Source organism: Cheilinus undulatus, linkage group 3 (assembly GCF_018320785.1).
Source record: "Cheilinus undulatus linkage group 3, ASM1832078v1, whole genome shotgun sequence".
In the NCBI taxonomy this organism is placed as follows: Eukaryota; Metazoa; Chordata; class Actinopteri; order Labriformes; family Labridae; genus Cheilinus; species Cheilinus undulatus.
Genome location: NC_054867.1, coordinates 29,240,423 through 29,266,709, shown reverse-complemented (window position 1 = coordinate 29,266,709; position 26,287 = coordinate 29,240,423). Strand labels below are relative to the sequence as shown.

At 38.1% G+C, this 26,287-nt stretch overlaps 2 protein-coding genes across 3 annotated transcripts; one reads left to right on the top strand and one right to left on the bottom strand.

Moving 5' to 3' along the window:
* Positions 1-1,407: 1,407 nt before the first annotated feature.
* fancd2 (FA complementation group D2) lies at positions 1,408-22,031 on the bottom strand. 2 transcript variants are annotated; one of them, XM_041782825.1, is made up of 44 exons: positions 21,879-22,031; positions 21,583-21,643; positions 21,271-21,405; positions 21,103-21,170; positions 20,820-20,926; positions 20,642-20,702; positions 20,479-20,531; positions 20,301-20,379; positions 19,999-20,123; positions 19,815-19,902; positions 19,620-19,724; positions 19,429-19,529; positions 18,324-18,438; positions 18,147-18,182; positions 17,431-17,577; positions 17,203-17,337; positions 16,997-17,128; positions 16,801-16,908; positions 16,184-16,293; positions 16,034-16,088; positions 15,037-15,156; positions 14,833-14,906; positions 14,080-14,223; positions 13,884-13,984; positions 13,656-13,771; positions 13,439-13,547; positions 13,256-13,354; positions 13,051-13,145; positions 11,975-12,145; positions 11,616-11,732; positions 11,336-11,464; positions 11,118-11,236; positions 10,859-10,969; positions 10,446-10,576; positions 10,213-10,312; positions 8,287-8,409; positions 7,946-8,039; positions 7,723-7,794; positions 7,495-7,533; positions 7,339-7,413; positions 5,819-5,893; positions 5,569-5,715; positions 5,396-5,491; positions 1,408-1,846 (listed from the first exon to the last, which is right to left on the bottom strand). In XM_041782825.1, the coding sequence occupies exons 2-44, from the start codon at positions 21,641-21,643 to the stop codon at positions 1,760-1,762; spliced, it is 4,365 nt and encodes a 1,454-aa protein (XP_041638759.1). In that variant the 5' UTR covers positions 21,879-22,031; the 3' UTR covers positions 1,408-1,759. The 2 variants fall into 2 exon arrangements, with proteins under 2 accessions (XP_041638759.1, XP_041638760.1); XM_041782826.1 differs by having other exon boundaries at positions 18,324-18,435; positions 21,879-22,030.
* A 1,583-nt stretch (positions 22,032-23,614) lies between these two features.
* gpx1b (glutathione peroxidase 1b) lies at positions 23,615-25,486 on the top strand. The gene is made up of 2 exons (XM_041782828.1): positions 23,615-23,938; positions 24,829-25,486. Exons 1-2 carry the CDS (start codon positions 23,723-23,725, stop codon positions 25,177-25,179), a joined length of 567 nt encoding a protein of 188 aa, XP_041638762.1. The 5' UTR covers positions 23,615-23,722; the 3' UTR covers positions 25,180-25,486.
* The last annotated feature ends 801 nt before the right edge of the window (positions 25,487-26,287 follow it).

Below are 26,287 nucleotides of genomic sequence, written 5' to 3'. Positions count from 1 at the left end.
CCACTGTTGCACTCAAGTAAAAGTATAGTTACTCTGGTTAGAAAATATTAAATTGAAGGGAAAAAAACTGACTCCTATTCCACTCACTTAAAATTAAAAATGATTTAATTTTAAGTTTACTTTAAGTACAGATGATCAACAAAAGAACAAAAGAACAGATCTCCAACTAGGTTATTCAGGTTGTCACACCTCTATAATAAAGTAAAATACACACATTTACAGTGAAAAGTAAACTCATATAGAGTTAAATTTAACACATAAGATATGTCTATACTGGTTCACACACACATTATATAGTTTCACAAGACTTTTGAAAGTGTTCAATATTCAACAATATGACAGAGATGCAGTAACTCTTGAAAATCTGTGGTAAGGTGGGTCTTCTCTGGACAAAGCAGAGAGTCAAATTCAAAGCAAAGCAATTCATACTGATGAAAACTTGCACTGTAAGTCTTATAGGACCTCTTTAAATCACAGCCATCAAATCTAACTCACTGGATAACTTCTCTCATGGTGCAAATGTCTCGCATCAAAAACAACAATCTACCACAAACAAAAGCAAAGGAATCCCAGCAGGGATCACTGTACAGCAGGCCACATCCAAGCACACTTATAAAATACATCTTAATACTCTGGATCCACTACAGTTGATCACCACTGTCAAATAACCCCAACACAGAAGACCATCTCATTCAGAATGGACTTAAAAACTACACTTGGGGAGTAAAAATCAACAACATCCACACTCCACTTTTTGCTGTTTTGGGATGTGATGTGGAATTATTCTCTCTATATTCTACTGTGTAGTCAAAAGAAGTAAAAAAAAGTATGAGTGTTGTACTCAAGTAAAAGTACAGCTACTCCGGTTAAAATAGACTGAAGTAGAAGTAAAAGTACTAATTTCAAAATGTACTCAAAAAGTACAAGTATAAAAAGACTACAAAATTACAGCAATTTTAATAAATATTAGGTACTTTTCACCCCTGAAATTTACTCAGTAACATTTATGCACTGAAGTGGAAAACAACTACAAGCCTTAAAGTGTGTGTGTGTGTGTGTGTGTGTGTGTTAGATTTGAGGTCTCAAAGAAGTTTTTAAGAACCACATTAGACACAGACAGACATAAATATAACTGATTTGGTTGCTAAAGGGGCTGTTATAACAAGTAACTGGTCTTAAGAGGATGTCTCTGTTCTCTATGGAAAACAAGGTTATTTATGGCAGAAGAGATCACAAAAATAAAAATTTCTCATAACTGTGATAACTCTTTCAGGTCAATCTAACCTCAGAGACAGCTGTAGCATTCAATAAACCGTTTTATAACTTGACTTGGTGTCTGTTAAAGTGCTGTCTCAAAAAGCTTTCAAACAATCAAGACTGAATAACAAATCCAAATAGGAGAATCTCTACACATCAATATTTTATTTTGTAAGCAAACAAATAGAATAAAACAAACATCATGTATTTTATACAGATACCCCTAATCTTTGAAAGTATCTTTTTTTTTAAAACTGTTTCATCTTAACAGAAGAGAAAACCTTTATAGGTATATAGTATAAACTTGAATTTCCCTACTTAACTTCTGGGTTATTGCCACAAACCAAAAATACAGAAATCTGATTATTTATTGGTATTACTGATTTATAAAGCACGTTAACTAACAGAATTTTATGCATTTAAAAGGAAAAAAGGCATTAAATTTCATCTGGCACTTGAGAGGTTTGACTGAAAGAAGCCTAAAATGAAAACCAAAAAGTGTTCAGTCAGAGTCATCAGTGTCGTCATCTTGGTCCAAGGCCTGCCCTCTGTTGACGGTCCTGCTCTCCTCTGAGTCGCTCCCCTGGGCCTGAAGGAGAACACAGGAAAAACATTTAGCAAACATACAAAACTAAATCTATAAACACCCAAGTATGAAGCAGCAAGACAGAGGAAGTATCATGTAATGTCTTGGAAAATTACACAACACAAACCTGTGCTTTTTTTCATTGCATCAGCCCCTTATCATTAGAGTGTTGGAGAACCAGTTATCTTATCAGCCCACTGCCCTGCACAATGTCAACCGCCTGTGAACTGACCAGCGTGGTTTAAACTTGCAAGGTAACGGCCGATCAAGCGGCCGTTGGAGCAAAATGTTTGGCTGGATTACATAAATGACTAAGTGCTTTTTAATCTTCATTTAAAACCTGCTATCAATCTAACCTCCATTTTACTTTTATTCATTTTCAGTTTTACATAAACAATTCAATCATTTGCATTTTTTTTTAAATTCTCTGCAAAACGTTGTTCTGCTCATCATCTGAAACTGTAAATCCGATCTCCAAACATTGAGTCAGTTTTTCTTTTTCCGACTAGCTCCTCTTAAACAGCGTAGCTTCTGTCTGTCGCTGCATCCATGTTGTCCTGCTTGCTGCATACAGGTATTGTTTTTGTGAATGAACAGGGGGAGTTTTGATTTTGTTCAGAGGGAGGAAGTAGGGGCAGGGTGACGGGAGACAGGAAGAGACAAGAGAAGAAGACGAGCTGGCAGCTGCACGAAAGAAACGTATAGTGTTATTCTAACTATATGGATATAATAGATGTTTTAACACATGTTGTCTGAATATATCGACATACTTAAAAAACTGGATACATTGCCCAACCCTAGAACCATGTGTAATATTAAGCCTTGTAGAATTTAGCAGAACAAACTTAATTAAACATCATATTTATAAGTAGGTCCATCTAAATAAGCATTTAATCACCTGAATATATATAAAATTGATTTATTTTGTTAACTTAGAATAAGACTTTTACTAATACAGTCCCCTTCATGGACTTCACCACCTTGCATTTTTGCATGCTGCATGATTCTACAGAGGGAACCAATTAATAGACAGGCATTTTTAAAATTCTTCAGAAATGAGCATCGCAATCTAGAATCTGACTGTTAGATGTTGCTAAAATATCCATTTTTACACTGTACCTTTAAAAATAAGGATCATTGAATTCAGTGTGCCAGCCAAATGTGGAAGTTTCATGGGTAGCGGCCCGCTCCACCCATCAGGGACATGATTCCCTAGGATTGTGGGTAGTATAGTTAATTTCCCTGAGATCATAAATAAATATTTGCTTGTGCTGCTTTATGATTTGTCCTGCATGTTGCAGGTATTTTTCAGCATTTTCTTTTGCCATTTCATGTTTTTCAAGCATTTTCTATGTATTTTTCGTGACTGTGGCTACTTACCCACCCACTCCGATGATGACGTTACATCTTACATAGTTTTTAGCAATTTTCATTGCAGAGAATTGTTTGCACTCTGTTTACTCTGTTTTGTTCTGTTTGTTTTTCTACCTTTTCTTGTCATTTTTTTTAGGGAGCCAGGGATAAGAAAATAAATCAAATCAAATCATTCTTTTCTAAAAACAAGACAGGTAACAAAGGGACTTCTGTCTTCTACTGGAGCATTTGCCATTGTTTCACTTTCAGGTAACATGTAGAAATTCTGCCGTGAAAGGTTATGACTGGGAATGTTTAATATCAGCATGATATCAATACCAGCAGATAAAAATTAAAACGTTAAAAGGTAGTATTGGCGGATATATCAACTGTACATACACTATATTGCCAAAAGTATTCGTTCACCTGCCTTGACTAGCATATGAACTTAAGTGACATCCCATTCTTAATCCATAGGGTTTAATATGACATCGGTCCACCCGTTGCAGCTATAACAGCTTCAACTCTTCTGGGAAGGCTTAGGTTTAGGAGTGTATTTATGGGAATTTTTGACCATTCTTCCAGAAGCACATTTGTGGGGACACACACTGGTGTTGGACGAGAAGGCCTGGCTCTCAGTCTCCACTCTAATTCATCCCAAAGGTGTTCTACCAGGTTGAGGTCAGGACTTTGTGCACTGGTGCACAGTCATGTTGGAACAGGAAGGGGTCATCCCCACCTAGTTCCCACAAAGTTTGGAGCATGGAATTGTCCAAAATCTCTTGATATGCTGAAGCATTCGGAGTTCCTTTCACTGGAACTAAGGGGCCAAGCCCAGCTCCTGAAAAACAATCCCACACCATAACCCCCCCCCCTCGCCCAAACTTTACACTTGGCACAATGCAGTCAGACAAGTACCGTTCTCCTGGCAACTGCCAACCCAGACTCGTCCATCAGATTGCCAGATGGAGAAGCGCGATTCATCACTCCAGAGAATGCATCTCCACTGCTTTAGAGTCCAGTGGCGGCGTGCTTTACACCACTGCATCCGATGTTTTGCATTGCACTTGGTGATGTACAGCTTGGATGCAGCTGCTCAGCCATGGAAACCCATTCCAAGAAGCTCTTCTACACACTGTTCTTGAGCGAATCTGAAGGCCACATGAAGTTTGGAGGTCTGTAGCGTTTGACTCTGCAGAAAGTTGGCATCCTTTGCGCACTAAGCACCTCAGCATCCGCTGACCCCGCTCCTTCATTTTACATGGCCTACCACTTCGTGGCTGAGTTGCTGTCATTCCCAATTGCTTCCACTTTGTTATAATACCACTGACAGTTGACTGTGGAATATTTAGGAGTAAGGAGATTTCAAGACTGGACTTGTTGCACAGGTGGAATCCTATCACAGTACCACACTGGAATTCACTGAGCTCCTGAGAGCGACCCATTCTTTCACAAATGTTTGTAGAAACAGTCTGCATGTCTAGGTGCTTGATTTTATACACCTATGGCCATGGAAGTGATTGGAACACTTGATTTCAATTAATTGGGTGGGTGAGTGAATAATCCAGCAAGTTCATTTTGTCTTCTTATTCAGAATAATCTACTTGGGTTTCTTTTTTTCAGACAATTTATTATAGGAGAAGCTTCAGAAGGTTCTGAGGAAGACTGCAGATGACAGTCGAAACATGTCAAGGTAAAAAACATCTCCTACAATAAATTGCCTGAAAAAAAAGAAACCCAGGGTGAGTGAATACTTTTGGCAATATAGTTTATCAACAGTATAAATTATATATCAGCCTTAAACAACAGCAAAATGTACAACTCCACCATCAGGTATAGTTGGTTGCTTAGGGCATCAAAAACTCAAGGAGGCCCTGATGATTTGTTATAAAGTCCTTATTTTGACATTTCAAGGTAGATGCTCCCCTGCTGAAACTCTGGGGCTTTGTTGTTCTTTAATCTGGCTCTGTGTTCTTAGAAAATGTTCTGTCCACTTGTCTTGGTAATGTCATGACTGGTGGTGAACTGTGGGTCCAAATCTTATAGATTCACTATTTTAAATTATCCATGTACACACATGAAAAATAATCTGGGTCATATATAAAAACATGAATAAATACAGATAATATAATATCATGCCCGTCCTGTCTTTCTCAGATGGGAAGCAACACTGTAAACATCCAGTAAAATGTCAGGTACCTCATCCTCAGACTGTTCCTGAGGCGGTGGTGAACGTTGCCCCTCTTCACCATCTTCATCGCTTCCTTGTGACATCTGAGAAAGAATCTCCTCACCCTGAAGAATAAATGTCTATTTAGTGAAAGATAAAAATCTGAAAAGAAATGTGTACTGTTATCACAGTTATGTTTTACCTTCAGGTTTCGATTCTTTAGATTGCCGATCCAAAAAGCCTCCTGACAGTTGTTGAGCGTCAGCATGGCCTTCACTCTGTAAACGAACAGCTCCAGGCTCTTTTTTAAGGCTGGGACATGGTTTGTCAGGCTTGTGTCCTGGTGAATCTGAGAGCAAATAAAGATTTTTATTTTTTTTATTTTTTTTTTTTTACTGACTGACAGATTTGTCTCAAACCAAAAAAATGGGTGAGCTTTGGTCTGAAGCTACCTTCGAGTGTCCACACATGTGATGGAGCTGCCGGGTGCTGAGCTGAAAAGTCTTCAGCAGGCTCTGAACATCCTCCTGCATGTCACAACATATCAAATCAGTGGCAGCACATTCAAAGTTTTTATGTTTTGACCAAAAGAAGAAACATTTTCTGTGTAAATTTATTTTTAAATGATATATGAAAGGAGAAGTAAAAAGCATGCATATTTGTTCAAGGATTATCCCCTAGTCAGTTTCATATTACTAAAACATTTCTGAATCCTCTGTGCCTTCACTTTTTTTCGTACTTTCAATTTTTTAACCACCAATCCTTGCATATCAAAGCCTTTACTTCTAAATAACAAATAAATAGAATTCATACTGATAAAGTTATGACAAAAAATGCCAGAAACAGTCTTTTGATTGATTTTAACTAAACCAGGAACAAGGCGAACAAGATGTTATCTGATATAAGAGCATTAATGAGTCTCATTTACCAACATTTCTTAGGAAAGTTTGTTCTTAAAACACACTTTACACACCTTTCGAAAAGATTTTGTTATTCACCAAATATTTATCTGAGAATTGTTCATTGCTAAGAATACGTGAGCACTCCTGCGCAGGTTTGAGTACTGACATGTCAATGCAATATTATGTTACAGGGTTTTTCTTCTAATTTAGTATCTTTATATCATTAAAAACAGATTTGCTTAGGATTTTTATGTTAATTTAATCATGCAATTTACGTTTTGTAATGCAAAATCTTGAATTACGAATCTTTTTAAGCACTAAGGTAAGAATTTTAATATAAATGTTGAAAATAACAGTTTTTGATCAAAATAAAAACCTATGTTAGTGTTTTAATGACAAATCAGTTATATGTCTGTTATTTTACAGACAGGTTTGAGAATATAGACCACGATACATACCAAACTATTCCATCAAAACAGTACATTTAATCAATGGTCACGGTCCATGGCCAGATGCTTGCCAGCAATCAACACCATCCGATGTATCTGTTTGTAGTTGGTGCAACTAAGTAATTACATCAGCTTGTTAGGGTTTAATTTAAGTAGCTATTTTTTCACTCTAAGAACAACTAAGTATTTCCTATAATTAATGTCCAGTGTGCATTAATTTCCAGATTTTAATTTACATATTCTTCATGACTTTCGACTTATTTTTTCAGTGTGTGACTTCTGTGTGTGCCCTTTGCACACAGGGGGTGTTTCCTTACAGTAATTTGGGGAAAAAAAATGCACGGTCTTCTAGCTTTCAAGGGTTTATCAAGCATCTATTCGTTTAGAAACGTAGATGCAAACTATTTAGCAGTTCAAAAACAGCTTCATGAAAAACAACTTTTTTGAGGAGAAAAAATGTAATGGAAAAACGTGAGAGGACATTGATAGATTAGGCCCATGTCTAAATCAATTATTTCAAGATCAGTGATCATTTATTCATGAACAATGTTTCCATATAATTCTATGGATAAACTGAATTGAATTTACAGTTTATATCAGGTGACAGGGTGTCATGTGTACCTTGTGTCTTTTGAAACTGTTGTCCAGTAGCGGCATCCCCAACTTTAGGAAAGACTCCAGGAAAAGGCGGCCATACTAGACAACATTAAACAGTTGATAAAAGTTAAAGGTATTACCTAGATGAAGAATCTTTTTAAGCAAGCACAGTCAACTCACCTTAAGGCACACATTAAGCACTGGCCTTGAATCAAACACCTGTAAGAGAAGATCAGAGGAGATATAGCATATCTCATTAGTTATACAGTAAAAAAGTAAATTTCAATCTGAAGGAGGAAATTTCAAATACAATGATTTGAAAATTTCTCAACTATGCACTGGAATTAATGAGAAAATATGAAAATGAGAACAGAGAAAATTCAGAGAAATAAGTTCAGGCAAGCAGACCTTAACCAGGTTGACCAGGATGTGAAAATCTCTGACAGCCAGGTTCCAAGTCAGCAGCTTCTCACTCTGAGCCTAGGAGGAGGATGAAGGATGTCAAGTTACAACTTTTTTCAGAAATTAAGCATCAAGTACAGAGCATTAGGAGCCACAACCAAACAATATGACATTAAATGGCATTACTGTTGGACTGGGATTTGTAGTAGTGTGACGCCTAGTGGCTGACCTCAGTATTGTCACTAGCTTTAAAAGGGGGAATCTTTCTTGCAGCCTTTTCCAACTCTGCCATCAATACTTTATAAAAGACCAGGAAGGTTTGCCTATAGAAAGAGAGAAAACAATAAACACCCAAACAACACAATCAAAACAACATTATTAAATATCTCTTTACTGTGATTAAAGGTCAGTGTCTAAAATTTACATTCAGAAAAAGTGCTACATGTAAGAATTACAAGGATAAATCTGACTGTAATGAAGGCTACTTTTGCAAAGTATTTTCCTCTCAAGCCTCCCTGATATTTCTTTCAGATATTTAGACACAAAGTACAGATGGCGTTGAGGATCTACCTGTTGAGAGTGGGCCATGTTGCAGAGCTCTCATCTTTTGCTGCATTGATGAGCTCTGTGATTCCTTCTCCAGCGATCTCTTCCACTGCTTTGAGAACGTCGTCCACATGCTCTAGGTAGATGCTTAGACAATACAGAGCCATTAGATTTGATGTAACTTCTTTTGTGCAATGCCAGTATAAAGTTTTCTCCCCCTTAGATGTTTTAATCTTTTAATGATTTTATAAATCAATCATGGTTAATATAATTTGGCTTTTTGGACAAAGTAATCAAATAAGAACTCTTTAATGTTGAAGTGTAAACAGATTTCTACAAAGTAATGTCAGTAAAACAGAAATATGTACAGTAAAGTAAGTGACTGCATAAATATTCGCCCCCTTCAAGTCAGTATTCAGTAGATGCACCTTTGGCTACAATCACAGCACTGACTGTAATTTTACTCCATTCTACTTTGCAGAACTGCTAAAGCTCTGCCAGGTTGCACAGGGACCAGGTGTGAACATTCACCTTGTTGTCTTTAAACTATTTCTGTGTAGCTTTTGCTGTATGCTTCGGGTCATTTATCTTGCTGGAAAATAAATGTTCTCCCAAGCTGTAGTTCTCCTGCAGACTGGATAAGATTGTCCTCCACAATTTTCCTGTGCTGCTGCATTCATTTTACCCTCTACCTTTTACAAGCCTTCCAGGGCAGGCTGCCAAAAAGCATCCCCACAGCATGATGCTACTACCACCACTGCTTCACAGTGGAGATGGTGCCTTTGTGTTGATGTGTAGTGCTCGGTGTCTGCCATACATAGTGTCTTGCCTAAATGGCCAAAAAGCACCATTTTGGTCTCATCAGACCAAATAACTTTCTTTCAGAGGCTTTCTCTTTGCCACTGTCCCATAAAGCTTTGACTGGTGAAGACCCCGGCTACAGTGGTTGTATGCAGAGTCTCTTGCATCTCAGCAGCTGAAGCTTGTAACTCATTCAGAGTAGTCATATGTGTCTTGGTGGTCTCTCTCACTAGTCTCTTTCTTGCACAGTCACTCAGTTTGTGAGAATGGCCTGATCTAGGCTGATTTACACATGTGCCATATTCCTTCCATTTCTTGATGATGGATTTAACTGAGCTCTGGGGGGTGTTCAGTGTTCAATTTTTATTTTTGTATCCATCCCATGACTTGTACTTTTCAATAACCCTTTCTCTGAATTGCTTGGAATGTTCTTTTGTCTTCATGGTGTAATGGTAGCCAGGAATACAGATTAACCACTGACTAGACACAGGTGTCTTTATTCACTGCACTTAAGTGGTCCCCAATTCATTAACTGTGAGACTACTAGCACCAGTTGCCTGGGTCTCATTTGAATCAGGTCAGTCACTTTAAAAGGGGTAAATATTTATGCAGTCACTTATTGTACATTATATAATTTTGTTTTTCACATTACCTTATAGAAACCTGTTTTCACTTACACATTCAAGAGGGTTTTTTTCTGTCAAAATCCAATTAATATTGACCATGACTGACTTATAAAATCAATAAAAAGGTAATACATCAAAGGGGGTGAATACCTTTTAAAGACAGTCTATGAGTAGCCAAAGTTCATCTGTTGTTTTAAATCAATTTAGTGCTGGTGTCTGGTATACCCAACTGCTGAACCAAATAAGATTATTTTACTAAGCAGAAGAAGTCACATATCTGACACACATCTGTATCTGTAACTGACTACATTTTTGTTTTTAACATCCGTATCAGCTCTTATTTTCACAGTAGGTGCATCTCTAATTGTACGACCATGATACCTATTTATATACATGCAATAATCTAAATTATATCACTTAGGCTCTGATACAATCACGTTACCAACTTCCATAAATTCTCCATGCTGATGTTTTTTTTTTTTCTTTCTTTTGCAGGATGGTTAATACTGACTTGAGGACATACCTAAGGAGAGTGTTGAGTGCATCATTGAATTTGTTTCCTCGCTCCTTGTCTCCATTGGCTGTCACCCACTCTTGGCTCAGGAAACGTTTAGCTAGGGAAGCTAGAAACAAGAAAAAAATCCCAATAGTCTTATTAGAAACCATACCATGTCTGAATGAAGTACAAAAGGTCTTTTACCACACATATTCAAATGTTCACCAAGATAAATTCACAGAGACGGACATCAGACTGACCAGTCTGCTCTCTGTAGGTAGCAGAGTTCCCTCCTTTTTCAGACACAGTAGACAGAAGCTGGGAGAGACACAGAGCCGTGCTGAGACTCGGCATCGTACTCCTGAAGTTCACCAGGTACTCAAAGCTGTGTCTAAACAAAACATGAAACATTTGATTCTTTCAGCACAATGAAAATGTTTTGTCAATATAAGAGAAAAATTATGTTACTGAGGTTTCTTGTGACACGTTTTTCCAATTGTTGCCTCTTCTTTGTGACATATTATTTTCATATTGAAATCAAATGCATTTGCTGCTTATTGTTAGTTTCCTTCAGCTTATTCTGATGAATGCAAATATGCCAAAATATTAATTCAGTAAAGCAGAAATAGTATACTGTAGCTCTCCTCTTGAGTGCTTTATCTTTTTCACTCACTTCACAAGCAGCTCTAGGGTTAACTCAGAACCTCCCTCTTTGAGTCGTCCCGCCAAAACTCCCAGAGCCTTCTTCAGTAAGCTCCGCTGTCCTGGCTGACTGAATCCAGACCTGACAGATAAATATATTCATAGCCACAGATCAGGCCAAAAGAGTAACAGACACACAGACAATACAATGGCATCCTGCTCCAATTTTTTTCATAGCAGTAAAAGATTTCATGTCCAACATGATGGTCCACAGTTTTGCTCTTCCTCACCAGCTGAAGGTAGTGTTCAACACCTGCAGCAGCAGCTGGTAGGCCGATGACATCAGCTGGTGCTCCTGTATGTCTGTGGCAGGTCCGTCCACGACACCGTTGTTCTCAGACAGAATTGTCTAGTGAAAAATGCAAACATTCATTTAAGTAAATAAACAAAAAATCTATAGATAATAGTAAGAAATACATGAGTATCTCCAGAATTATAATGTTCATACCTGAAAATGATTGTGGCAGTTCTCTAGATGTGAGCAGAGGGTGGGCAGCAGCTGGATGGAGCACAAAGCGATATCCTTGGAGCTCCTCTGTTGTAGGTGGGAGAAGCCCACACTCTTGTCAGTCCTTCCCTGCAGAAGAGAAAGATAAACTAGTGTGATATGCTGGCAACTTAATATAGTTAGTTATAACTATCAACTTGATAGAAAATAGCAGGTTAACAAATACTCTGCATTTAAAAAAGGAGAGAATACGTTTCTTATGTAGTTGAGTTTTCTGTACCTTGAGGAAAGGTGCTCTCTTGGCAGGTGCAGCGGCTAAACTGAACTCCAGTTTGCGAAGCATATCATCCAACAGGAAAACCAGCTCAGCAGGACCCAGCAGAACCTCCTCTCGCACCTCAATCATGAGAATTTCAGATGAGTTTTGTAACCATTCATGTAAAGATGTATGTTCTGCATATGTTCATACAAAAGTCGAGAATTCATTTAAATCGCACTCTTGAGAATAATCAAATTAATTCGTGCTTCCTAAAAGGCCTTCTGAATATCTAAGCTTACCCCTAACACTAACCTTACATTGGAGAGGCATTACCTTAAAACTTTTCATCAGGAGACAAAACATTTTCTTCCATTTCTTACCTTTGAATGGAGCTCAGAGTCCAGCAGGGAGCGGGAAAGCAGGCCACACTGCAGCACGCTCAGCACCTCCATGTCCAGCTCCCTGAAGAACTGTCGGTAGGACACCAGACTAACTCCTGGACGGGCATCCTTCTCTTTCTCCTTCTCCTTTTCTCCTTTCTCTGGCTGCTCCTTTATCAAGAATGTACATGGCAAGGTTTTACAAAACAAAATTTAATGTTTCTTACAACAACAGTTAAACATTCCCTGACTTTTAGTTAAATTCAGCCCATTAGTCTGTGGATATGACATAATGACAAAGGCAAGTACAATACATGCAGTAACATTTACATCAACTCAGACTAAACACTTGTAGATATATACATGAAAACAGTCAGTCAGATGGGTGAGTCTGGATTGGTGGATGCCAGGAGAACCTGCCTGACTACATGGTGCCAACTGTGAAGTTTGCTGGAGTAGGAATAATGGTATGGGGCTTTTTTTGAGGGTTTGGCCTCTTATCTCCAGTGGAGGGCAAACTTAATGCTTCAGCATTCCAAGACATTTTGGACAATGCAATGCTTCCAACTTTGTGGCATTAGTTTGAGGAAGGCCCTTTTCTATTCCAACATGACCATACCCCAGTGCAAAAAGCAAGGACAATAAAGACATGATTAGATAAGTTTGGTGTGGAAGAATTAGACTGGTCTGCACGGAGCCCTGAGTTAAACCTCACTGAGAATCTTTGGGATGAACTGGAACAGAGATTGCAAGCCAGGCTTTCTCGTTCAGCATCAGTGCCTGACCTCATAAATGCTCTACAGGATGTGTGGGCACAAATTCCCACAATAACACTCCAAAATGTTGTCAGGTGGCCAAATACTTTTGTCCATAGAGTGTATTTAATCACAGATCATTGAATTGTTATTTCAATCCATATCCATGAATTAACTTTTAGCATGTTTTTTAAGTTTTAAGCATGAATTTTAGCATTTACCATGTTTTTTTGTTTTTAACCATGCATTTTAGCATTTAGGACTTTTTTTTTTCAGTTAAAGTTCATGCTAGAAAAGATTAATGTGAGAGGCAAAGGTCACCTGCATAGATTTATCTGCATTGATCGTCTCATCAAGCTGAGAGCTGCTCTCTGAGGAGCTCTTACCAGGAGCCTTCCTCTTCTTCCCAGTGCCCTCTAAAAAATATTATTTTAAAAATCATTAGTTTAAAAATCATAAAATAATTTATTTTCATGGAGAGAATTTGGTGATGTGGATTAATATATCTGCTGTGGGGAAGCATTACCTTTCTTTGCTTTATTCACAGGAGCAGATGAATTTGGGATAATCCCATCGGTACTTTCGCCATCAAAGTTGGCCACAGGTGGAATGTAGCCCAGTGTTCCTGAGTTAAATGTTAATAAAAATGTTATTTTAAAATTTTAGGAGCATGTAGCTCTTTTAAAGAGGAAGGATAAGGACAGAGTACCTGCCAGCGCCCTCTCCAACAGCGTCTGAAGGTAAGAGATATTCTGCAGACGAGTCATTACCTTCATCTTCATCTCTATTTCTTTCAGTCTGCAGAATGCATTGATGACCTGGAGAATAAAAGAGGTGAAGGAAATCTTTGGTCATGTACCTCCTAGCATTAAGAAAACAAAGTTTGTAAGCATCAGTCAAACATCTGATATTTAACTCGCAGTTACCTCTCTAAACCAGTTGATGGAGTAAAAGAGCAAATTACAGAGAAACTCCCTCTCTGGTTTTGACAGGCTCTCTATTTTCGCCACAACATCCATGTCAGTCAGGATCAGAGGGCAGCCTGTGCAAAAGCAAATTTCACCACACAAAGACATGAATTACTTTAAAAGGGTAGAAATGGAAACATACTGGGTGTCAAAAAGAGAGGTGTGTTTTTTCAAACACTTCCTAACCCAGCAGAGCATCAATCTCCTCGAGGTCCCCCTGGTGCTGTTTCTCTTCACACAGTCTCAGGAGGCGGAAAAAAGGAGACAAACAAAGAGGAGACACCCGCCTAAACAAACAAAACACAAAGAGAAAGAAAAAAGTGCATGCATTTTTATATTATCACTCACTGCACCATGTGTGTTTTGTGGTGAAGTGACTGACTTGTGAGTCTTCTTGGTGTCCCTCTGCTGCTCCCCTTTGTTCTGAGTATCTTCTGTCAGCAGAGGCAGCAGGTTGATGGCAATGCCCCCTTGACTCTCATCTTCTTCCAGGTTGTACATATAGCAGGCTGGAAGGGGGAAGGAGCTGAGGTGATAAAAAAATAGTGAATAAACATTAGTTATGGGAATCAACAAGTTAAAAATAACTTCTAATGCTGCAATTTGGGTCACATCTCTCAGTATATACACTTGTTAAATTTCAAAAGTATGTCATATGACCCGAGAAGTACAGAGAAACATCTTAATTCCAGATATAAAAGAAAAAAGGCCTAAAGTTTCCTTTAATTGTTGAGTGTCTTTAAATGGACTGGGCTAACTAATTTCAACAGTAAATTTAACTTAAAAAAAAAAGACCTGACAAGTAAAAATCTTACGTATGATGCTTATCAGGAGTTTCTGTATGTGTAACTTTTTTTACATGTGCTTCTCTGAAAATTTCTAGCTCTGCCTTAGAAAATCTCCTTCACACTTGTCCCTCAATGCAAAAGTTTTCTCTGACAGGCAATGGAGGATTGAGAAAGGGGGAAATCCTATGGAGCTGGTGAGAAAAAGTCTGGGCAAAAATCCAGCTACTGGCACTCATAAATGCAGCTGACCCAGAAAATTTGAGTTTCAGGTGTGAATGAACAGAGCCTGTGAAAGTACTATTTCAAAGATTCTGTTTTTTCCATTGCACTGGGTGTCTATCACTTACCCAACTATATCTGGCCCTAAATCCACCACAAAGTCATTCTGAAAGTCATCCAGGACACTCTTTGAAATCATCTCCTATTGAAAGAATACAATAAACCGTATTAATCAATATGTTATTAACTGTTATCCTAAAGTAAACAGGTTTTAAATAAACAGATTACAGTTTTAGGGAAGGAGATGTGGTAAATATTTGTTTGAGACTCACCAACACCTGTGGATCCAGGGTGGAGCTCTGGACGAGGTTGGCTAGTTCATCGTAGTACAGAGCAGCGGCCTCAGGTGAGCTCTCACTGCTCGATTTTACCAGCTCCAACAGGGCCGTCACCTGCAACAAGAAACGGTTGAAAAACAGGAACATATGAACAGATCAGAAACCTGCAGTTAACAAAGATGTGTCCTGTTAGCATGTGTATTTGAGGACAGTAAAAGTAAAGCTCAGACTTAAGCATAGATTTAGATGATAATGCCTTTTCTGTTTGTAGAAGGATCAATCTCTGATGCAAACTGAGTCATTTCAAAACCTCACTTGTTCTCATCTCAATCATCATTTTGAAAAAGGTTTCTCGAGGCTGTAAGGGTAGTGCAATAATGTTAAGGTGTTCTAATCTTTTTACAGTAAATGTTTTTGAATACAGTGATATTACAGTCCATGTTGGTGTAATGGTAAGGTGGCAGAATATTTGTGTTCATATAGTGTATAAGCAACTAGAATGAAAAAGGTCCACAACTGCTACATAGACAAATGTAACGGCTGTAAAGTATTAGTCTCAAAATCAAATTTGCCACAAAAGGAGAATCATACAAAGCCATAGATGAATACACATGTCTAAAAGGTTACTTTTTTCTATGAATATTTTTTTAAAAGACAGCAAAAATTACAATAATGAGAGTCAGAGTCTGTTCATTGTTTCATAAAACAAAACTAAAGATTCATAGGAATCAAAGGTTGTGGCTGCTGGATGTTTATTAAGTTTACTGTTTAAGAAGAGCGACATGTAAGACATACTCCCTTAGCTATTTTTAAAACACAAAAAACGGGAACCAAAATATTAAACAAATGATACAGCTGCATTCACATTTAGTCACTGCATTTGCTTAGCCTTTTGCATATGGTTTCTGATTATGCTTAAACCACAAGTCAAATGAATAAAATTAAAGAAAATACATAGTGTTGTAAAATCATCTCAAAAGGAAATATGTACCTGTCTGAAAGTCTCTTGGGATATCGACCCATTCTGAGACTCCTTTCCTTTAAACCTGGATTAAGGAGGTAGAGATTATGATCAAGATACCAAGAGAGAAAGCAAAAAAAATTGAGAAATACTCTGCAGCCTGTGAGTAATAGCTCTTACCTGCTGCCCCCCATGCTGCCAACAACCATAACAGCACCAATGATGCCGATACGTTTGTACTTTGGCACAGTGCTGGACAGCTGTTTACGGATCACTATGTGCATGTCGTCCTAAGAGAGGAAAAATACAACAAAAAAGAGGGAGGAAGGTGATTAGAGCGGTTGTTGATATTCACACACCTCTCTGCTCTTTACTGAATCTATTCTTGTGCAATTTATACTATCTGTCAAACCCAAAAATTGGCTTGAAGTCAGAACCCCAAGGTTGAGGCTCCCTGGATTAGAGGATGACAAGAAAGGCCAGAAAATATAATCAAACTAGAAAAGCACTTGGAGAGCGCAGACCTCCGCCATTAGCCCTATCACCCAATACTGAAGAATCCTTTAAAAAATTCCTGTATCCAGATGGTGATCCGGTTCACTCCCAAAATCTGATCAGTTCTTCCTTATGCCATTTCTGACATTTCCTGAAAATTTCATCAAAATCCATCCATAACTTTTTGAGTAATGTTGCTAACAAACTAACAAACAAACTAACAGACTAATAACAAACTAATTAACAAACCCTGTCGATCATATAACCTCCTTGGTGGAGGTAATAATAGAATCTATGTGCACCTGGATGTGAGATCCCTGTTGCTGCTGTCCAAAGGCCAGTCTGCTCAGAAGGTGAAAGAGTCTGCGGATCTGCTGGGGCGTGAGGTTGTCCATGTAGTCCAAGATTCCCTGTGTTAAATAAAAATTACAACATAAACTTTCTTAACAATCTGCAGGCTCCAAGCAGTTGGCACAGCAATCCTTTTTTTCTCCTAACCTTGACAAAAACAGCATACAGGGCCATTTCTGAGGGATTCTCTGTTACCAGGCCGCAGAGCAGCTCGAGAGCCATGTCCACCTCCCCTCCCACACCGCTGCACACATGCGTCACCAAAGAGCCCACCACCTCCTAAAAAACAAAGCACAGAGAGAGTCAGATCCATTTGTACTTGAAATCTATGATCAAAAACAATCTAAACCCACCTGCTGACTGTAAGAATCAAAAGCAGTGAATGAGTGGCGATACATATGTCCACCAAAAGGCACCACAGAGGGGTCGGGGGATCGCAACAAGCCCTGAGCTAGAGCCAGTATGGAGGGGAAATAACCTCGCATGACCTAGAGGATCAAAAACAAAATATTTAAATCAAAAAAGATCATTTCACATAAACTGTTCTTTTTATACAAACGACTGCAGATGGAGTGAAGCACCTGAGAGTAGTCCCTGAAGGTCTTTTGGAGCAGAGCCTCCTGGATCAGTCCAGTCCTCACTTTCACTTTCAGCACCCTCTCTGCCCCGCGCCGGCTCTGATTGGCATTGGTGGAGTGGAGAATGAACAGTACGAGCAGATCTATCACCTGAAATAAATCAGCAAAATGAAGAAAGACAAAAAATGGATTGAATCACCACAGACACAGAAGTATGACACACAAAAATAAGGTTCTGAGTTACATCTTATTTCAACCATGTTCACACATAATGTTCAGTTTTCAAAATGTAAACATAAGAGTAGCCTGTAAAGAACAATGTTTAGCGATAATGGGAGAGTGTTTAAAAATATATAGAGATGAATCATGTAATTGTACTTGTTGTGCATTGTGTTTGTATGTGTTTGAACATGTAGGATGGCATAAAGAAACTGTTACTCTAATGGTTTATTGTGTTGAAATTACTATGAGTGTCCAGTCTATTGAGTTCAACACAAACACTTCGTTCTGATCAGCTGATGTAAAGAGGAAGAGTGAATGATACTTGTTCCAACATCCCAAAATGCTTACTACATTTATGAGGATGCCAGTGTAGTGGAGGACATAGTAATATATTATTTATTTTCATATAATAAGGAAACTACAATTGTGACTCTTGTATAAACCTCAGGCAAAGTTCAACCCTTTACTGACCACTACTACTATGCCGTGACACTCACCTTGTGGTCCTCCACTCCCTCCACAGATTCAATAGCCTTAAAAATAAAATAAAAAACCAAAGTAAAAGATGAGTACAAATCTCCTAGGTTGAAAAAAATTGTACCCACAATAAAGAGGGGGTGATTTAGAATTTTTTATTTAATAACAGCAAGAGGTCATAAAAGGTGATTTCCAACCTTAAGCCAAGCCTCAGATATTGTTTTCTGGAATCGCACAGCCGACTTAATCCCGTCTAAAATTAACGCAACACTGTCCTGACTGGCGCCAGCTCCTGGTGAAGAAGCAGACCTGCTGAAGCAAAAGAAGACTTGTTAGAAGAAACCTTGAGGAATATTGATTTATTGACTATATTTTATTTGCATCTTATGCACATAAAGTGTTCAGCCTTCTTGGTTTTTCAAATCACCAGAAGTTAAAGTGCAGTTGCATGATACTTGTAGCCTTCAACACTGCATTCTGCCTTTTCACTCAGGCTTTGCAGGTGATATATGCTACAAAAAAGATTTCTCGTTGAAAGCAAAACGGCAATTTTAACAATAATCCAGCCGGGACAAATCAACACTAATGATTCTGATGTTATCCTGAATTTTAACCAAACTCAAATAACAAACAAACTCCACAACTGGAGTGACATTATCCAGCCAGTCTCTAAAGCTGGTAAGTTTCTGGGCGTAACTGTGCATAGAGAAATATTTGTCTTTGGTTAAGTGATACTTATCACAGGATTTAGCACCATAACCACTATTTTTAAGAAAATAAGCTCTTGGTTTTGGTTAAGCTAAATCAACACTCAATTTTATTTTTTTGAACATTTATCAACAGACCATTTTTTTACTCACATGTAAACAGATTTAAACACATCAACCCTGGGATAATAATGATAGCAAACACCTTATTAGTGAGTCTCCCTTGTTAGACATTTACACAAGTCTATTCTACAGCTGAACCATCTTATGGTAGTGTCTGATATTTGGAGATTCCTATCACATATCTCCATTCACTGCCATGATTGATGTAGATTCATGGACTTCCAGAGGCATGGTCCATAAACTGAAGATAAACAGTGATTATAAAATTGTGTATTGATTAAGCTATTTCAGATTACCATTATGTTTATTTTTGTTCAATATAGAATCAAGATCTGCACCTGCTGATTAGGTTAGAACACATTATCAAGAGTCAGAATATAAAAACCATGCAATAACAGAAAATGTTGAGCTGCTTCAAAAAGCATGTTCACTTCATCCATCCATGTTGGTGCATAGGAATGTGTGTTCTTACGTTCGTGATCCTTTGCTCTTAATGTGGCTTTGAGAGGTCTGCAGCACAGCAGGGAGAACACACTGCTCCAATTCCAGCTTTTTGCGGAGATTACACACCACCTGCACACCAAAAAATTAAACCCTTCCTTTTAAAATTCAAGTACAAGGTCATAATTGCCAGTGAATGCACAGTACTGTGGGAGCACTGACCTCATATGCATGAGAGGCTGACACAGAGTGGAGGACAAATTTGACCACAATGGGGAGGTCATCTAGCTGCACAGCAGCCAAAGTGGACATAACAGCCCCACGAACCTGAGATAGCAAACAGTAACAGGTAGCACTTGGCTTTAACACAACTGAGATTAATGCATTAAATCAAGTTTGTAAGAGTATGTGTGCTACCTCAGACAACAGTGATGAGCTCAGGTTCAGACTTGAGAGGGCATCCAAGATGGGAACTGTTAGCTGAGTGTTCTCTTGGAGTAGAAGGCTGCAGAAGACAAAGATAAAAATATCATCAAACCTGCAAGAACTAAACATTCAGTACAAGACCTACAATTCTGTGGCGGAGATTTATTTTACATACTTGAGCTCTTTGGCTATATCATCATGCTGGGAGTCTTCTAGTATCTCTGGCAGACTGGTAATAATGTCCCGCTGAACCTCCACAGGTGCTACAGACACCAGCTCCATGAGCTTCCCAGCCAACTCCTGATGGAAATAAACACAGAAACAATCAAATTAAACATTAGCATTGCAATCTTAAAATCAGTGTTAACCCAGTAAACGTGCATAATTAAAGGTTTGTTTGGAAAGATCTGTAAAAAAAAAAAAAACAGATCTGACTACTGCACAGTAACAGGACCTATCATTAGAAGAAATTACTACCTTGCTGTCCACAACTCTGTCCAGCCATTTAAGCTGGTTTATAATAATGCGAGGAATACTGAGCCCTACATCCCCAGTGCTGTGAAGGAAAAACAATTTGGCATTTACAAAAATAAGGCAATAAAGAGGTTATAATGTGGTAAAATATATTTAATGTGAGCTCTTATGAAATACTGACCCATCAAGCATAAATTCAGGGAGTTTCTCGAGCAAGATGTTAACAATGGACGTCTAAATGAAAGAGAAAAAAACAAAGAAATAATATGTGGCAGATGTACACACTACAGCTTTCACAATGCCACGCCTTGAAATAAAGAAGACATCTGTGCAGGAAAATGTACCTGCAGCATCTCAATCCCCAACAGCATGCGCAGCAGACTTTCCTGGAATGAGCTAGAACAACTGCAAAACAGTGAAAAGCATACATTATGTCACTCAATACAGACCCCAATATATGCCTGAATAAGGCATAGCTGTGTGCAGTCTGAAGTAGCCCTCTGATATGTTTTTACAAATTACCTGGAGTCCCCATCAGGCAATCTTGGGACACACGGGAGAAGGCAGTTCCTGAACCGCTCAGGATCCTCAATATGAGACTCCAGCCCAGAGGTAAATTCCTGCACAATCTTGCAAATAAAAGTTCAATGTCAGTATGGCATGCTGACGCCATCTTATTGTATAACAGCTGGATCAGCAACAAGAATACATGGATTTACAAGCTGTGCACGCCTCATTTAACTGCAGACATCCCAAACCCTCTCATCCCAAAATGTGAAGATTTTTAGAGGGCTGATATACTTACCCCAGGATACCTTGGGCTCTTTTGTAGTTGTTGTTGTATCCTTTTCTGGAAAACTACTTGGTCCACAGCTGCAACAAAAAAAAAACAATCAGATAGGAAGAAGGAGCAGGAGAACTGATTGCTTTTCTGACCCAGGTATGTTTAGAAATGTGGTCTGAGTATGTTTACCGATCTCATTGGATGTGCCACCATGCCTCAGGGTAACACCTGCCTTTTGAAGAAAGACACTAAATACACTTTGATTTGTGTCTTCAGGAGCTGCTTCCTTTGGCTGGCGACTAGTGCTTCGACTCTTCTTTGCCTCTGAATTGAAAGACAGCAAACATTACGCTCATCATGCTGACAGTGTTAAGGACAAGATGTTATAAAAGGAATAGGATGGATTAAGATTAATGTTAATGTTTGGATATCATAGTTAGAAAACATAAGGAAATCTCAGCACTAGCACACAATTGTAAGTTCTGATTACACGAAACTTACTGGATGTGGTAGTAGCGACATCGTCTTTATCCGCAGATGAGCGTCGTTTTTTTCGCATCATCTAATAAAGCAAGAAAGTTCAGGATTAAGATTGACTATAGCATAGCATACAAGCTAAATTATACTTCAGTCAATTCCTCTGTGGACCTAGCAAAGCTGCCTTACGTAGCACTGTACTGTAATTTTAGCATAAATATCAGTGAACTAGCACAGACATTTCTTGACAACAGGTCAAACAAGTCCTATCTAATGTACAAATGTTATACTGTGGTGATGATGTCGAAAGTAATACATACTTTAATAAAAAGAAACCCAAAGAAAACGATACAACGACCTCAGTCTCCGCAGTTACAAAACAAACTTCCGCGCCAATGAAGCCACAACGTCATCAACACAGTTAGGGATCATCTTCGAAGAGCTTCATTCGACAACAACGTAAAAAATACTAAATATGTCCGAGAATAATCACATTAAAAATAAATATACGTTTTTCTTCCCTTAAAAAAATAGGATATTGAGTTCAATCTTTGAAGTTTAATTAAAAGGCTATCTCGTTTAGTATGAAAAACGTGGAACACTTTTCTACGGTCTCTATGTTTTGTCAATGGGCTGTATGTTTTAGAAACCGTTTCACCGTTACTTGGCGGGGTTGAGAAAACTATTGGTATGCAAATCACCAAGGAGAATCTCCGGGACACGCCGTACAAGAAATCGCGCAAATCTTTAGCGAGCTGCACCTGCGCAGTAAAATCAAAGAGTATACGGATGATTATACAATTTCACCGCTACTTATTTCCATCTTCGTAATGAGCCATTTTCTTTTCGACCGAGAGTAGGGCGCTCTTTATACACTGAAATGTAGCTAGCACAGACAGAGAAGTTAGATAAAATAGCAGCAAGCTACTGTAAAAAGGAGAAACTAGGAATATAAAACTGCATCAAATTGAAGAGAGACCTAAGTATCTTTCGTGTAAGGAAGATCATTAGTGATTTAAAAAGACAAAAGCATGACAACACAGCAGAAAATAAATATTAAATTAAAGTACATCTTGGGCACTGTGACCGACTTTCAGCATGTTACAGATTTTCTTTACCTTTTTTTTTTCTACTTTATTCTTTTAAGACTCAATCAATCCTTGTTATCTGTTAACGGCTATACTGTTTAGAGAGCCTACATAGACCATAAACGTATTACATTTTATTTACTTATTCAGCATTCATTCAAATTTGCTATCAGTAATGTTCTAAAGACCATGTTTTTCAAACTAAATTCTATTTGTAGGATTTTAGGGAAACAATATCTGCCTTTTATATTTCTCAATTAAAAAAGAAGAAATGCATTTTATTAGTGAATAACACCATGTCTTATAATGGATGATAGGTAAGTAACTTTTATGGAAAGAAAAACTAACATTGCTATTTCAGGGCCCCTGAGGTTAAAATTAATCTCTAACAAAAATAATGGAAATTAATGTTAATCTATTATTAACTCATAATTAGATATACAGTGTTATAGGTGTTCTCCTTTAATCAAAGTGAAGTGACACTAATGATCTGTGAACACTCAGAACAAGAAACCCTGTCTTTTTGTGATAACACGGGTAGCCTATAGGTCTATACTTTAGCTACATAATACATAATTCCTAAAATTAAAAGGAAAAACAAACAGATAGACAACAGGTATTTACTTTCAAATTATTCCATGCATCATCTTTAAAGCAACACCGGAATAAACATAGCTACTGATCAGTCACTTCAAAATAAAGGCAATATTATGGTACTCTTCGCCAAATTCAACACAAACTGTCTTCTGTTCAAATTTTGCATGCTAGCAACATTAAATTTATGGCAATATATGTATATGGTCTTGTTGTATCTTATTGGGTAAAATATTTACTTTGCCATACATTATCAGAGGCCCTTTTTACACGTGTCGTGGTGTATCAGGAGATGAATCAAAGTGAGAAATGACGTCAAGCTAAATTAGCCCGCCCCAGGGCGCAGGGCGGGAACTATCTTGAGGGGCAGATAACAAGCTGTTTAACGTCGCCGATTTTGAAGGTTGGCTCGAGACAGGTTAGAGTGTCTGTTGGAGATAAACAACTTGCTTTTACTCTGTTGGGAAACACGTTGCTCGAGGATGGCAGACAAATTCTACGAGCTAACAGCCAAAGGTTTAACGGGAGAGACGTTTGAGTTTTCCTCTCTGAAGGGGAAAGTTGTCCTCATTGAGAATGTCGCATCTCTCTGAGGTACGACCACCAGGGATTACACCCAGATGAACGAGCTCCACGAACGCTACGCCAGCAAGGGGCTTGTGATTCTGGGAGTGCCCTGCAACCAGTTCGGCCATCAGGTAAGAAAAATAAAGTTACCATCCAACCACGCCGTAAAGGATAGGGCTGTATCAAAATTTTGCACTTATTTTGAAACTGAAGACCTTCCCTTAAATAGCCATGGTGTTATACCGTGGAAATTAAGAAGTAAATAGTAATTTTCCTGTGTTCACACAGATGTACTATTCTTCATAGGATTAGTTCATGTGTTTTGCATGGTTGGTGTTTAGCTTTAATCTTACTTTGACCATATTATTAAAAACACTAAAAGACTATTTACATCAAAATTGCCTTTGTAGGTAGACGTTTAGAACAATCCTGATTTCACGGAAGCTTTTTTTGTTGGTTGCTGTACAAATCAAGTTATTTTAGAAAGAGGAAATAGTGGTAGGGTTGCCCAACACCAAGGGAAGTCCAGGGTTTTGAAGTGTCATTGCTTCACTGCCCTCTAGAAGTTATTGATTAACTCCGCGATACTTAAAACAATAGGCTGTAGAAGTTTATTGATAGGTGATAAATGAAATAATAATTTAAAAAAAATCAGGCCTCTTGGTTATGTCAGAGTGCAGTTGTCAGTGAGATTTTAAAAATCAAACAAAGAACTGATATTTAGATCCAATATTAAAATAAATATCAGAAGCTTGCTAACCATTTGTTTTAATTATTGTCAGCAGTCACAACCATTAGTATCAGTTAATATGAAGGGGATTTGGTGTTTGGATGATTATGTTAATTTTAACCTTTTTAAAACTTTTGGTCTGTGAAATAATTTGTAAATGTTTATAAATGTCTTTTCTGATCATTGCATGAGCCTGTCTTCTTAAAAGAGTAAATACATTTTAAATCCTGTAAGCATATTGTTTATAATTCAAGACTAAAAACCCTATGTGCCCCACGTTACCCAATACAGGAGAACTGCAAGAATGATGAAATACTGCTGTCTCTCAAGTATGTCCGCCCTGGAAATGGCTTTCAGCCAAAGTTCCAACTCCTGGAAAAGGTGGATGTGAATGGGAAGGATGCCCATCCACTGTTTGTGTTCCTGAGAGAGTCACTTCCATTCCCCAGTGATGATCCGTCCGCCTTCATGAGTGATCCCAAGTTAATCATCTGGAGCCCTGTGTGCAGGAATGATGTGGCCTGGAACTTTGAGAAGTTCCTCATTGGGCCTGATGGCGTGCCATTCAAGCGGTACAGCAGGAGGTTCCTCACCAGCAGCATTGAGGGAGACATCCAGAAGCTTCTCAGCCAGGCTAAATAGTCAAATGTCCTCTAAAATTATCCATCCTACAGAACCCATTTGAATCACCCTATCAGCTTTATGTTTATTTGACTTAGTAGCTTCTGTAGATGCTGTTTGACTCTTTAAAATCACCTGTGCTAACTTGTACTTGTATGGCTATCTTCAGCTATTTTACTACATGAAGTCATCCTCTGAAACCAGGCTTATTGTGAGGGGGATATCTGATGAAATGTAAAAGGCTGAACGTTTTCAGCTGCATTGAGTGCATCCAAAGCACAGCTGTGGTTTGATGTATTAAGAGGACCAATAAATGTATTTTTACAAATTTTCTGACTATCTCTAAGTTAATCAGGCACATTTTGGTATCTTATATTGCACTTTTAATGTGCATGGAAATTAACAAATTCTAAGTAGTCTTGTGAAACGATGTGAGATAAATCTATTCAAAGAAAAGATTTCTTCTAGAATCTAGATTCATCTTTTCAAGAAACAAGTTGAGATGGGTAAATATCCATCCAGGATGTCCACAGTGTATCCGGCTTTTGTGCTTATACTGGTTATACTACATGTGCCAACGCTCAACTCCAGATCATAGTTCATGTTGCAACCAGTCAGCATGAATGGTGTGCACTTAAAAATTGCATAACCTACAATTAAACATCGATTACAGTGATTTCAAAACTCCTCCTGTCATGGAGCCCAGTCTGGGTTTGTGCCTTTGTAATTTGTGCGTGCAGTTACTCCAAACAAACCACCCCATTGAGGCTTCCAGTCTTTATTGTACTTTGAATTCAAATATTTCTCATTTAAAAACAAATACTGTAGATATCGGCAATAAGATAAATATGCGGACAAGAATTTATACACCTATTTTCAATAGTATGATTATTTACATCTCATTTTTCAATTTGAATTGCTGCCATGATTTATGCGGATGAAAACCAGATTGGCTGTTTGGCTTTCGACTATGTTTCTAGGATTATAGATATGATGTAAAGCTTTTATAGTCGTAGGCATTAATGATTATTTTAGGTAGTCATCTCTCAGAAACATGATGGTAGGACCAACCAGCAAAAGGGGCACTTGGAGGCCCTTCATTTCAACATGCTGTATTGCAACAAAGTGT